The sequence below is a fragment of the Coturnix japonica genome, chromosome 12, assembly GCF_054131305.1.
Source record: "Coturnix japonica strain WE chromosome 12, WE-NBRP24, whole genome shotgun sequence".
NCBI classification, from domain to species: Eukaryota; Metazoa; Chordata; class Aves; order Galliformes; family Phasianidae; genus Coturnix; species Coturnix japonica.
The window spans coordinates 14,832,360-14,847,012 of NC_140674.1; the positions used below are offsets into that span (position 1 = coordinate 14,832,360).

The 14,653-nt window shown below is 58.8% G+C and overlaps 1 protein-coding gene across 3 annotated transcripts; it reads right to left on the minus strand.

The window, feature by feature from the left end:
* Positions 1–1,202: 1,202 nt before the first annotated feature.
* Positions 1,203–14,049, minus strand: NMUR1 (neuromedin U receptor 1). 3 transcript variants are annotated; one of them, XM_085513140.1, is made up of 5 exons: positions 9,585–14,049; positions 7,450–7,643; positions 3,776–6,665; positions 2,436–3,332; positions 1,203–1,957 (listed from the first exon to the last, which is right to left on the minus strand). In XM_085513140.1, exons 4-5 carry the CDS (start codon positions 3,328–3,330, stop codon positions 1,527–1,529), a joined length of 1,326 nt encoding a protein of 441 aa, XP_085369266.1. In that variant the 5' UTR covers positions 3,331–3,332; positions 3,776–6,665; positions 7,450–7,643; positions 9,585–14,049; the 3' UTR covers positions 1,203–1,526. The 3 variants fall into 3 exon arrangements, with proteins under 3 accessions (XP_085369266.1, XP_015727431.1, XP_085369267.1); XM_015871945.3 differs by lacking the exon at positions 9,585–14,049 and adding an exon at positions 8,446–8,693; XM_085513141.1 differs by lacking the exons at positions 3,776–6,665; positions 7,450–7,643; positions 9,585–14,049 and having other exon boundaries at positions 2,436–3,758.
* Between the last annotated feature and the right edge of the window lie 604 nt (positions 14,050–14,653).

The window sequence follows — 14,653 nt, forward strand, 5'->3', positions numbered from 1 at the left end:
TTCTATTTGGAGTGATAAAGAAACCCAAACACCTCTAAACAGCCCCAGCATCACCACCTGACAGACACTGCTGGAGCATCACCACCATCCCCTCCTGCAAATCAAAGAGCAAACTGAGCAGCCAAGGGGAGGCGGAGGGGGCACATGGAGTATGGCTGTGCCAGGGGACAGCAGGGGACCCAAGGGAATCACTTTCTGCTGCCCCTTGGCCAAGGTGTTTATTCTCCTGACTTCTGCCCCAAGCCAGGGCATGACGGACCTGAAACTCCACTTGCTGTCGCTGCACAATAAAATGCTATCGACTGCCAATTAAAAAGCCATTCCCCAGAGGTTTCCAGCTGGGGTTGTGTCCGTGTGAGGCTTAATGGGGCAATAACAGCCATCAAGGAGGCATCTGTCACTTCCACCCGTGGCTGCCTGGGACCGGGAGCAACGGGAGATAGAGAGGGGGAAGAATGGAGATGGATGCACTTTGCCACGTCGACGTGCTCTGAGAGCAGCTGAGAGGATCCTGAAGGGCAGAGGTTACAGCAGCCCCACATTCATCTGCACAACAAGACCCCAAAGGGAAATGCTTTGCCAATGGGACAGGGGCTGTGAGGCTGGGGTTGGGTCAGAGGGGCACAGGAGGGAGATTGTGAGTGCACGTCCTCGCTGGGAGAAAACTGCGGCTGGGAAAGTTGTGTAAGAAAAGGCTCAGCCTGCTCTGATAGCCACGGGGCGGCATTTTGGAGCGCTGATATTCCATCCCACGGGAGGACCCTGTGCACACCAGGATGGCAGCAGCATCGATCCCAGGCAGCGAATCGATCAGCCCCTCCAGCCGGGGGGAGCTGGCCTGCCTGCCTGCCCACCTGACGTGGCATTTGGTGACATTTTCCCAGCAGCGTGTCTGGGGACAGATTGATCGCCTCCATTCCGGGGGAGGCCACATCCGTTGTGTGTCCTGCTCATACTTTCCCTGCCTTAGGTGAGCAAAGGCTCAGGAGAACCATGGAGGCATGGCAGCACATTTCAGGGTGCCTTTAGGGGCAGGAGCTCCTGCCATCATCACCTTCCACGGCAACTTTGTTGTGCCAAGGTGTGGGGATGTGCAGGAAGGAGGACAAAGGGATGGTGCCCATCAGTGTTGTCGGCAGGTGGGAGGATGGCTGGGTGCTGGGGACGGGTCTGGGTCCCAAGGAATGCAACTAGGGCACAAATTGAGAGAGAATGGCTCTGATTTGTGATTCTTGGGTGAGGAACAGCTCATGCAGGGTGGGGATGAAGGGATCGTGTGACACCACAGTGTCCTCGCTTTGTCTGGCCCCAGTGCTGAGCAGAGAGGATGCATTGCAACCTGGGCATAGTGAAGCAAGGGATGGTCCCCGTGTCCCTGCAGCAGCCGAGAACCAGCCCTGTTCCTGGTGGAACAGCACAGTGATGCACAGCCCCATTGCACCCCTCAAACCTGCAGGTGAATGCCGTGGTGATGGTGATGCTGATGGTGGGGAAGCTGTTTTGGTTCCTCCATGTCCTCGTGCTGTTCAGCAGTGGGATGTGGCATGTGTGACAGCCTGGCCTCCCTCCATCTCCTCCATCTCTTCCATCTCCTCCATATCCTCCATCTCGTACTCCTCAGCATCAGAGAGGGGCAGCCCATTGGCACTGGGTATGGGCTCACACTCAGTGCTGCGGGTGGTGGCGTGGGTGACGCTGGGTGAGTGCCTGCATGAGCCTGGTGGGCGCTGGCCGGGGTGACACATCACCTCCTTGAACATCTCGCGGAAGCGGGTGGACATCAGGTTGTAGAGGATGGGGTTGGCAGCTGAGCTCAGGTAGAAGAAGACGCCTGAAATGATGTGGACGTACTGGAACATGTGGAGCATGGGGCCAGTCCAGGCGGAGATGAAGCTCCAAACGAGGCGGTCGGTGTGGAAGGGGGCCCAGCATATCCCGAACACCACCACCAGCACAACTGCAGGGAGACAGGGGCTGTTGTTAGTGGGGTATGGGGCTCAACATCCTGATGCCCTTTTCTGTCACCATACTTGGTGCTCCAGTGCTGGAGAAGCAGCCAGGGGCTGCTGGGGGAAAGGACAGGGATGGGAGTGAAGTGGGACAGAGGGGTGCTCTGGTCGATCCTCAGGTCAGAGCCTCATGTTCATAGGAAGGAGTAGGGCTGGAGACAACCACAACACCCCAAGGTTGTAGGGCAGAGGAATCTGGGTTAGCAGAGGGACAGGTTAACCACCCCAGCCTTGTCCCTTCCCCTTTCTTACCCAGGGCTCTCCTGGATGAGCCACCACAAGCAGACCCCACCCTTGGATCACAGCCACCAGCTCTGCCTTTGCCCCCACGACCTTCCTCCAGGATGACCAAGGATGACCAAGACCTCTGCTTCCTCCCAGCACCCTTCCAACACCCCCATTGGCTTTGCCTGTTCTCAGACTCACACAGCATCTTTGTGACCTGTCTCCTCTTCACTTTCTTCTGTCTCCGGACTCTGTCATAGTCACTGTCACTACTGGATTTGGCTCCCAGGGCCTCCAGCATCTTTTCTTTCTTGAGCTGCAGGCCGATGAGCAGGTAGAGGATGCTGATGGTGCCCATGGGCAGGAAGAAGAAGACGATGGTGGTGATCTGGATGATGAGATTGTAAATCAAGCGTGGCTTCACCAGAGTGCAGATCTCCGAATCAGGCACACGGCCCCGGCCAGGCACATAAAGAGGTTGGAGCCCATGGATGCTGGTGTTGGGGATGGAACAGATGACTGACACCACCCAGATGGTGATGATGACCCTCTTGGCGTGGTTCCTGGTCACCACATACTTAGCTTTGAGTGGGTGCACCACAGCAATGTAGCGCTCCACGCTCAGGGCGGTGACGTTGAGGATGGAAGCGAAGCAGACAGCCTCAAAGAGCAGCGTTTTGAAGTAACAGCCCTCAGCCCCCAGCAGGAAGGGGTAATTGCTCCACATGTCGTACAGCTCCAGTGGCATCCCCAGCAGCAGCACCAGCAGGTCGGACACAGCCAGACTGAACAGGTAGTAATTTGTGGGCGTCCTCATGAAGCGGTGCCGCAGGATGATGATGCAGGTGAGTGTGTTGCCCACTGCCCCCACAGCAAAGATCAGCAGGTAGATCACACAGACAGGGATGAAGAAGTTGGACCTCCGAGGCCCTAAGTATTTATGCCGCAGCTGCTCCTCCGTCAGGTTGGCATCTTTGGGGTCGAATAAAGCACCAGGCTGAGTCCTGTTGCAGAGGTCGGGGCTGGGGGGCTCCATGGGGAAGTCTCGCTGGGGCAGGGGGAGCTCAGGGCCAGAGCAGATGATGTAGGGATTCATGGCTGCGGGAGACGTGGCAGTTCACAGGGTGTTTTCCCAAACCCTCTGCTGCTCCTGAGCCTGATCCTCTCTTCCCATTGGGGTTCCAAGACTTTGCTGATCACCACAACTCAGCACCCCCATCCTGCCCCAGCAAAAGCTTTTCCACTGGGAAAGCACCCAAATTTTTCCAAACCTCCCCCTATAGGAACCCCAAGCTCCCCTTGCCCCACGTCCCATCTACAAACAGCCCTGGCAGTTCCCTCACCTGACTGTGGTCCCTTTGTCCCAGCTGTGGGGACACTGTGGCAGGGCTGTCCCCTCTTCACTTATCCCACAGGACACAGCCCCGAAGCCAACCCCGGACCGCATCATGCATTGCCCCAGCTCCAGCTCCCCGTGCAGAGGGGCTGAGAGGTGAAATAGGCAAGGGGAAAATTCATCCTCCTCCCCAGGAAGAACTTACGTCTCGCCGGGAAGCTCCGAAGGCAGGATGAGGTCCCAGCACCCCTATGTCAGACAGGGTCGGACGGGGAGGGAGCGAAGGAGGGGATGGAGACGTCGCTGCCTTAAGAGGCAGGAGAAAGGAATCCCGCTTTCCACTTGGAGCTCAGATCTCGGCAGCCCGCTGCCCCTCTCCGCCAGCTGCTGCTCTCCTCCGTCAGCGGGGGGCTCCCAGGGGTCTTCCTCTCGTCCCCAAACCCAGTGCCCAGACCGGCAAAGCGGCACCGCGGAGGAGATGCTCTTCAGGAGGGGAGAGGAAATACGTTAAAGTCATAAACTCCATTGACTCGAGTGAGTCCCGGGGGAGGGCAGCACGGCCGTCTCCATCCCCACCAGCAGCCTTCACAACGCGGTGATTTGCCATTTGCGTAGTGAAGGAGGCATCGATCAGCGCTGCTCTGCCGACACTAGCGGGCGCGGGGGCCGGAGTTGGACGGAATTCTGCAGGGAGGGCGCAGACGGAACCAGCGGCTGCTCGGGGTCCCCGGGCTCCCAGATGTGCGACCCCTGGGTCCTCCCCACCGCCGGCTGCGGAGCGCTGCCCGAGCTGGAGCCCATCACTGCTGCGATCGCGGCATCAGCTCTCGCTATGAGCCGGGCTCGGATCCCTCCTGCTGCCTGTCCGTCAGTCTGTCTGCGATCCTGTGTGTCTGTTTGTCCGTCTGCCCGTCCTCTGCACTGTAACAACCCGGCTCTGCAGGCATGCAGACACGTGCACACGCACACCCCCCACACACCCCATGCGTTCACATGTCCCCGTGCACCATGACAGGCTGCCCGTCCCCTCTCTCCAAAAGTCTGTGCTTTTCTTTTTTTCCTCCTCTTCTTCTTCTTCAAGTCAGTTTCAGCTCAACTTCCAGCCGGAGGAGCAGCTGAGCACCCAGCTCGAATCCTGCTCCAGTGGCTCCGTTTGAATATGTGGTCATCATCATCTCTGGAGGTGGTTCCAGCAGCCCCCAGGATCCCCGTCCCTGCCTCCAACTGCACTGTGTTGCTGCCTCCAGTTAACAGGGGTCTCCCCTTGTCCTCCCACCACACAAGCTCAGGAGGTAATGTGTAGAGTCTGAGGTCTCTGCCCTGCTGTGGCTCCATGGCACTTTGGCTGTACAGCTGAAGACATGCACCCACGGCCAGCATCACCCTTTGTCCCCTTGAGGGTGTCAAGGGGTTGGTAGTGATCCAGAGACCCAGCACTCGAGGTAGGACCTTGAAAGGTGTTATCATCCTTGGGACCTTCCTCTGTCCATCCCATCTTTGTTCCATCCTGGCTGTGCACAAAGAGGATGGAGCTGGGAGAGAATCCAGCAGGGCTGGGTTTGAGCAGGCAAAGCAGGGATCTTGGAGGAGATGGAAAAGAGCAGGCAGGACAGATCTACCAGGACAGACTTTATGCCTCCTGTCCTGTGTTACCTCTGAAACCCAGGCTGAGCCCCAGTGCAACTCACTGCATTCAGCACCTGTATCTGGGCACTGCTAGCCTGGAGGAGGCACAGGTTTTTCTCCCTGCTGATGCCCGGGCTGCATTCTCCCCATCCACACCCAAGGCTGGGATGGATCCATGATGGGTCCACAAAGGCCACCTCAAAGAGGGAGCATTCCTGAAAACCTCTCCATCACTGCAGCTCTTGGGAAGGGTTTGTGCCTCCCAGCAACTGCATGCTGCTTCCCATTTTTACCCCTCAATATTTGTTTCCTGCTAAGTGTCCCCTGTGGGCCCAGCAGCACTTCAGAGCAATCCATTCCGCTTTCCAATTTTCTGATGAATGAAATCATCGGAAGATGGCAACTCCTGTTCCATTACTGCTCCATAAAGAGGAGGAGCTGTGTATGGGGAACGGCTCTCCATCCCATTCCCCTTGTCAGGCACTTGACTGCATTAACCCTACCTGGCTGATACAGATTATAAGGAGCATCTCTCCCGGACTGTCCCCATGACCGCCAGGGGACACTGTAAGCCCCGAAGTGATGTGGGATCCTATGGAATGCAGGACAGCACTCGGGATGCTCTGCCCCAGGTCACCCCATGAGCTTCTCCCAGCCCATCTTTGAGATCCCAGGAGGGGACAGTTCTTTTTTTCCTCCCAAACCTCGGACTGAAAGTAGAAAGGAAATGAATGAAAGGCCCATTGAGATGTCGGCTGGGATAAAAGCAATCAGCTTTCTGGGAAGAGTGCAATTGGCCTCTACTCCACGTGTTCCTCCCCCCTGGGTCTACTGGGGTGCAGAGCAGTAACTGGGGCTCCATGGCAACCATCATTCTGCTAATCAGGGCCGGCACAGACAAGTGCCTCTGCACCTGGCAGGAGAGCAGGGCTCTTACAGGGCTCCAACAGGACTTGGGGATGCACTCAGCCATAGGCAGGAAAGGGAGAAGGCCCATGACATCACTGAGCACCAGTGATGCTCGAGAGCTGCTCTTGGTAAAGGGCTCTTGGTTCTGATCCCAGGGAGCATTCCATCAGCCAAGAACGTGCTGCCCAACCCACAGTGTTTTGGGCATCACTCCGCTCCAGCACGACCTCCTCTGGATCATTGAGACAGAGCACAGACCCAGGGCATCCTCCCAAGCATCAGCGAGACACTTTATGGGCTCTATTTATTCCTTTCCAAACCTTCTCCCGTGTGAGTCACCAAAGCAGAGAAATGAGCATTGAGAAGCAGGGACGGCCTCTCCCCAGCCCTCACTCGCAGCAGCTCTGCATTCACTGGCGCACTCCAGGTGCGGCTGCTCCTCCAGGATTGATTGCCAGAGTGTTTATTAGCTCACTGCCCTGTGAGCCCCGCGGTAAATATTCATTCTATCCCACACCCAATCCGTGGGCTTTTAAATGGGGCTGGGAAGAGGCCTTTGGCTGGAAGGAAAAGAAAAAATAAATGTTCCAAGTTCTGCAAAATCTCATTTGCAAAGAACACCGGGCGAGGAAATAATGTTGCTGTGATTGGATCCCATTTGCCACATAATGACTCACTTAAGATCAGCCCCACCAGCCACAAAGAGCAACAACATCACCATGAAGAACAGCACGGCAGCAAACAGGGACAGAAGCCAGAGGGAGAGGAGTGAGCAGCACGGTCTGTGTGTGCCCCTGAAGCCCTTTGCAGAGCATCTCTGTGTGCACTCTGCTCCGGCACATGGCCAGGCTGAGGGATGGGGATGTGGGGATGGTGGAGATGGGGTTCCACACAGCGCAGGGTGGGATGAGGTGTTCTCTCTGCATCTTCTCACAAAGAGCAGTGGGGCACTGGCTGCCCAGGGAGGTGGTGGAGTCATCAGCCCTGGATGTGGCACTGAGGGATGTGGTCAGTGGTCACGGTGGGGGTGGGCTGGTGGTTGGACTTGGTGATATTCAAGGTCTGTTCCCAACTTAATGATTCTATGTTAGGGGATGCTAACAGGCTCAATGAACCCGTGCATGTTAGTATGACCACATGGAATCCACTCTGGGGTACCGTGGACCCCAGGCAGCTCCAGATGTTAGCAGAGCCCTGGGGACAGCCAAGTGATGGAAGATTAGGTATGGTAGTTGTGTCCAAGTGGATAGAGATTAGAGGCTCTCAGCCCGATTTCCACACTCAGAAAGTACAGAGTAACCAATGGAGCATCTCACCTGCAGCACAGGGGAAGCCCAACCCTACCTCTCATGGGCAAATCAGACCTCAGCAGCCCCATCAGGTTATTCCATGCAAGTGGGTGATGGCTGGGTGCACAGCATCACTGCCAGCCCCGTGCTATAGCAGCAGGAATGGTAGTGCTGTGGCTTCTGGTGGGTGAGGGAAGGAAGTTCCCATGGGCTGGAGGAGATGCTTGGAGCACAGCTTCCTTCTGTTGACTGCAAAGGAAACACATTCAGCTGGTCACCCCATCCTGCCACCTCCTCTTCCAGCACGCGAGCAACAACCACCCCCTGCCCTACTGCCCATTCCTACAGCCCCCAGCCCATTCCTGCAGTCCCAGAGCCCCCCCAAAGATGGGGCTGGGAAGGGGCCAGGCTGGGCTCACTTGCTTGCCAGCAGCTCCAGAGGAGAGTACTGAGGACATGTGTGCATCCATGTACTTGGATGGGATTTCCTTCCTGACTGTGCCAGGCTGATGGCAGCAGTCCTGAGCAGCAGCCTGATGCCACCCGCTTGTGTTCAGCCAAAATAAAGCTCCCGATTCACACAGGACCACTGCAAATCCCACCCCATGTGGCCGCCACGAGTGCCAGGCTGTAAATAACTGAGCAAACCCTCAGCAAATGGGGGAGATTTTCCTCTGGCACAATGCAATGAGGTTTCTCCTCTGCCTTTCCCCCCGCTCCCATCTGGTGGTTATTCCCACCCCACTTGCAGAGCCTGAGAACCAGTGAGCACACGGGAGATGCTGGGAGAGCACCAGGAGCATCCTTCCCAACCCAGCCATAGGGTCCCCATATGGGACACCCATAGGAGGGGGGACAACCCCATGCGCCTCCTGGCCCGGTGTCCGTGGTCGGCGGTTCCGATTCGTGGCTCGCTGGCTCCCTCTGGTGGACACGCGTGGGAGCGAGGAGCAGCACGAGTGACCGAGGGGACACGGGAGCAGCGGGCAGCGCCTGGGGACGCGAGGCGGTGGGAAGGAGATACAGACATTGCCCCAAATGAACCCCTAACCACGAGCTGAACCGATGGCTTCTCCATCCCACGGGTGCAGAAGAGGAGATGCACGAGGTCTGGACGCTGGCCTTAAGGTCGGGGTCTTCTCCGTGGTGTCCGCAGCAGCCCATGGGCTCTGACACGGCAGCGATGCACGCAGTTCATCCCCTCCCCAAAACACACCTCCCAGCCCAGCGCTTCTGGCAGCAGAGCTCGTGTCCCGTCCCCCCCCCAGCTGTCCCACATTAGGGAATCACCCACGTCCCCCATCCCTCCCTCTCCCAGCAGCCCCATCGGCTCAGCAGCTGCTCAGCGAGGAGCGAGCCAAGATCCCATCACAGCGTGCAGGGTCTCCGTCTGCCCTCCTCCATCTGTCGCCCTTGTCCCACAGCCCGCCTGGAAGCACCCTACGGGTGGGGGCTGCCCTCACCCCTTCCCTCCACGGGGTGGGAGGAAGATTGTTCTCAAAGGTCCCTTAAGGAATAGCCCAGAAGCTGAGCTCTGACCCAAACACACCTCTGTGGGGTACAACATCACTTTGGGGGACCCCATCTATGTCATATGGGGGCTCAGGTTTGGCACTGTTTCCCTGAGGGGTGCTGAGACCCGGGCTGCCCTAAGCTCAGCTTCTCCATCCCCATCCCTGCTCATCCCTCGCTAAGTCACTTTAGGTACCACCACATCCACCACGGGCTGGGGTTTGACCACAGGAAGGAGGTGAATGGAGGACACAGAGAAACGGATGTCCCATTGATCGGGATGGGGCCGAGCACCCCTTCACTCCCCCCCCTTCAGCCCCCCCCCCTCATATCCCCCTCCCCACGCAGCCCAGCCTGCAGGGCCCAAAGGCTGTCCCCAAATGGTCATCCTGTTGGCTGTTAGCACTTCCAAAAATAATAACGACTCACACCGTGCCAAAAATAAAGAAATTAATTAATAAATAGCTGTATTTTTGTTTTGTTTTTCTTCCTTCCCCCCCCCCCCCCCTTTCCCGTTGTAATGAGAAGCTCCTGCTGTTCCCCTGGGGATCACTCCTGTCGTCCTGTCCCCCCTCCCCCCCCCTTGGCCATCCCTCCTCCCTCAGGCCCCGTATTGCCCCCCCACCCCCGCCCCCTTATGCCCCCCCCTCCCCATCCCGTCGCCGTGGCGACAATGACCTCACGCTGTCGCGTAGCAACCGCTGACATCATCCCGGTCCTGTTCTCATGGAAACCCGCGGGGGGTGGGGAGACAACGGCAGCACCGGGCGGGGTCCCGGGACCAACCCCCCCCCTACCACCACCACCACCACCGGAGCCCCCTGGAACGGCGAGGAAAGGGTTAACCCGCATAAATCAGCATAATATAGGGACGTCAGCCCGCGTCAGCCAACTGCAGGGGGTGGGAGGAGAAACGGGCTCAGCACGAAGGTGGGGGGGGGGAAATGGGCTGAACTGTTCATCCTCCCTACCACGAGCACCCCCGTCCCACGTACAGTGCGCCCTACACCCCGCGTCATGTGCACTCTGCATCCTACGTAATGTGCATCCCATTGCACAGCGCACCCCGTGCCCTTATACCCCCCCCCCCAGGCTCTGTGCCCTGTGTCACCTTCCCTGGCTGTCCCCAAGCTTCTAGTGAAGCCAAAGAGCAGAGCAGCATCTGCACCCTGCAGGACTCGGATCCTGATCAACCGCCCCGTCGCGCTGCAGGCACCCACCTCCAGGCACGGCTGTGCTCGTTCTCACGACCCCACGCACCCTTTGCATTCCCCTAAAGCATTCATTTCCCTTTAAGCTCTCAGACTGCCTGTTTACTAGGGGTTGTGTTTCCAAGGACCCAATGGAGGCGGCCAGGAGGAACGAGGCTGCTCACCCGGCTCCTGGGGGAACTGCCCTGGGGGTGTGATGGGGCAGGAGTTGGGTGCAGGGGCCTTTCTGGAGGGGTAGAAGTCATGGTATATCCCATAGAGGCTGGAACTCCGTGGTGTTGTACTCACAGTGAGGTACCCCCGGGGTAGCAATGGGTCCATCTCAGAAAGATCAAATGTCACCAGAATGGAAAAGGTCCCCGTTTCATCTTCCTTCATCCCTTGTTCCCCACCATTGGACCCCAAACAGGAGAGCACAGAGGGGGCCAGTTGTGCTTTGTGATTCCACGGCACATCTGATGACCTTTGAGTCCCCTTGTGAACGTGGAGGTGGTAAATGTCACCGGCTGGGTGGCAAGGAGGGGGCTGGACACATAAAACCCCGTCAAAGGGAACCATTGTCTGTGGGGTGAGGCTGTGGGGTCGGGGGAAACTCACTGCGTGCCCTTCACTCCCACCACCCAGGTGCCCCAATGAATGGGTGGCATTGTCCCCTTGAGCCCCATGTGGGAGGTGATGCAGATCCCAAATGGGCAGCAGGGAAGGGACACTGTGTGCCACCACCCCATCCCACCCTGGGCCCCATTCCCACATCCCAGATGATCCCGCCTGGGCTTTCTCTTTCAGGACCTTTTATGGCCATCGGTGCTGGCAGATGCTTCACAGCCCACTGCATCCCTCCAGGCAGGGACAGAAGCATTGCTGGAGTCACCCTGAACTTCCACATCAGCTCCTGCCTCATGACAGCAGTGGTTTAGTGTGGCACACTGATAACTTAGTGCTTGCTGTTGTGTGCTGGGATGGATGGAGCGAGGGGTGCTGCCAAATATCCAACAATGGTGACGTGAGGTCCCCAGAGGATCCCACAGAGTCCCAAATATCCCTCCCTGGAGCTGGCTGCAGATATGTGGATGAAGAGGTCCCTCTGCACTGGGTGAGAAGCACTGCTCCAAATACAGCCCATAATTTCCACTCGTGGCAGGAGCTATGGAACAGGTTCTTCAGCAAGCCAGAGCAGAGTGATGGGATGGGGAGAGGCTGGGAATGGAGCCAGTGGGGACTTGGCACCAGCAGCCGGAGCCACCCCTGCTCAGTGGAGAGGGACCTGTAGCCCTGGTGGAAGCCGTGCATTGCAGGTAGAAACCTTCTAAGGCAGCCATAGGGAAAACACTCTGGATTTAGTGCTTTCACACAGCTGGAGCCCCACCAGTCTCAGTGCAGGGACTGGGGCACCCAGGGGTGGGAGGTGAGACCTCTCTCCCAGCCCCAAAATGAGCTCCTCATTCCCAATCGTGGAGGTGCCTCGGGTGGGAGTTTACTGGGCTCTGACGCAGGAGACGTGTGACAGGAGCACTGTTGCCAGGCTCAGGGAGGGACCCAATCGTGCCAGGGTGCGCTCAGCAGATTAAGGACTGGAAGGCTCTGGTAATTACTTTGCAGGATAAAAATAGGCTCAGCTTTATCCTGCACTCTGATCTCCATTGTCCCCACCCAGATGCCACCCACTCGCAGCAGGATGGGGAGTGGCACAGCTCCCATTTTTGGGTAAAAAAAAGAGAGAGAGGGACTCAGGGATGAGATGGCACCTGGCTGGTATGTTCAGAGCTGGGGCTGGAAAGGAGCCTCATGACAAAGCCAAAGCGTCCCTCTGTCCTCAGCCTTGCAGGAATCAGGCTGAAGGAAAGCCGAGGTGAAGCCTTGGGGTCTCTGTGGCAGTGGTACATTGGGTACAGGGCTCGCCAGGAGCTGTAGGCTTCCAGCAGCCTCAGTGCAGGGCTCCCAGGCAGAAAGCAACACCAGCCCCCGGCACTGCTCATCTGCCCGCCATGCCACCCCAACCCCCCGCTGCCCTTCTAAACTCCCATTACAAATACAAACACTCCTAAACCCACCCCACAGACCCCGCACAGCACCCTCATGCCCACGCACACACTCGCACGCTCTTCTGCTCCCACCCCATGCCTCACTCCAGGTATCCCAAATCCTGCATTCCCTCTGTACTCCCAACGCTGCGGTACAATGACTGGGGGGTTGTGGGGGCTCATTCCCCTTGCTCCCTCCTATAGGGACGGGCACACCCCTACACCCCGCAGAGCCCACAGTGCAGCGCAATGCTCCGGGCACGGTGTCCCCCAGCCCTACAACCGCCCTGCCAGTATTTTTCCACTGCCTCCACACCCCCAATCCTTTGTTCCTTGCAAACCCTAAATCCGGCCCCATCCCACCAGGGGATCGCATACACCCCTAGGCCAACCCCCCCAAAAAATAAACCTTTGGGAATTCACACCCCCCCAGCAAATCCCTCCGGTTGCGTGGGCAGTGCTGTGGGCTGGGGGTGCCGCAGTTGGGAGGGGGCTGCAGTCCCACAGCCGCTTGCCTGCCTGCTCCCGCCGCCTCTTCCTCCGTTGCGCCGCTCCGAAATCACAGCGGTACCGGAGCCTCCGCCGCGCCGGGGCCGCCCAAGTGTCGGGACCGCCGGAGCCGGCGCCGCCGCTCCTCCCCTCCTCTGCAAAATCTGCCCCCTCCACATCCTCTCTCCCACGGGAACCGTGTCCGATAGCCCCTCCGCCCCCACCACTCCCGCACATCTGTGCGCAGGTCGGGGTTTATCGGATCCCTTTCTACCCGCCCTTAAATCCCTGCCTCCCGCGGGATGTCCCTGCTGTCACTTCCAGGGGTACAGATGACCCCCCCTTTCCCCCCCCCGGGCACACCCTCAGTCCCCACCAGACCCAGTCCCATGGGGAAACTGGGGGTCCCAGTCCCTCCGGGGTACGTTTCACCCCTTATTTCCTTACCTTTTGCAATAGCCCCCCGCAGTCATCAGTGAAGGGGGTGATTGCTGTGCCCTGGGCTCACAGCCCCGAGCTGAGAGCAGGGCCGGGTGCCAAGGGGGCACGGGGCAGGGGATGGGGCCGTACATCCCCCCTGAGACCAAGTGTGCCATAAGGGACGTGCTGGGACTATCTGGAGGATAGAGGGGGAACGTGAGGAGCAGAGGGGCAGTCCCAGCTTCCTACTCGAGCTATGGTGTATGGGTGACTTTTAGGGGACGGGTGGAAGTGGAGTCACAGCCCCATCCCTGCTGTGTTTGACCCACTCCCATCCCTTCCGTGCCGCCGAGCCGAACCACGCTGGCAGGGAAAAGGAGAGTTAAAGCTCCCTCCTTCTCATTCCAGCAGGGAAATCTGAACAAATCCAGTGTTATCCTGGCATTTCGGGGCTGGGGCTGTGCCCAGATCCTGGCAGAGCCCTCGCAGGCTGGCACGGCCATCCCCGGTGCTGAGCTGAGACCGCGCCAGCTCACTGCAGCCCGAGGAGCGATGCCAGATCCCACTGAGCGAGGCCGTGCTGCTGCCTCCTGCTGCTGAGCCTTGGGGATGAACGCTATGAAAAGGGGACAGCAATGGGACGCTCCCCAGCCTGTCTTGTCACTCTTAAGAGACCCGGTGACACCCGTCCAACTCATCGCATCCGTCCTCTGCCAGGGCTGGAGCAGAGCGGACAGCGGAGGGGACGGTGCACACGAGGGAAACTGAGGCACAGGGGCGGCTCTGCGGGCGGAGCGCTCCCCGGAGGGCGGCGGAGATAACGCTAAAAATACGCCGGGCGCTTTGTTACTGGCGACAATAGCCCGAGGTATTTTGGTATTTTTAGCTGTTGCGGCGTGAGCAGCCGCTGTGAGTGACCCCCCCTCCACCCCCCCCGCCCCGCTGCCCCAGCCCGGCTCCCCACGGCCCCCGGGGTTCGGGCCCGTTTCCCGGTGCTGTGGAAACGGTAACGTTAGAAACTAAACACAAACACCTCCCGGCTGCCACCCCCAGCTGAGTCACAGCAGTGCCGGCTGCCCCCGCCCCTACCTCCAGCTCTGCCCCGCGCCCCATCCCTGCCCCAAAACCTGGCACCCCCCGGCCCAGCCCCATTCCGGGACCTCCTCCCATGGAGGACGCTGCTTTCCCCCATCCCAGGACTCCGGGATTAAACTCTGCTGGGTGGAGCTGCTGTCCCCAACCCCGAGCCATGGGGACACCTCTCACTGCCCCAAAGTAGACCCCGAGTGCTGCCCCAAATCAGACCCCGAGTGCTGCCCCAAAGCAGACCCCGAGTGCTGCCCCAAAGCAGACCCCGAGTGCTGCCCCAAGGCAGACCCTGAGTGGCGCCCAGCTTCCAGCCCTCACCCCCCAAACCAACAGCAGCTGCAGCTCTGGCACAGCTCCAGCCATCCCCATCCTGTGCCAGGGATAAAAATAAACGGGCAGGAGAAGAAAGAAACAGCAGAGCTGCAACACACCCCGACACTGGGTCCTTTGCTTGGGGATGGCCAGGCTATGGGGCTCTACCACAGTCCCCATTGCACCAAAGTGAGTATTCCTTTCC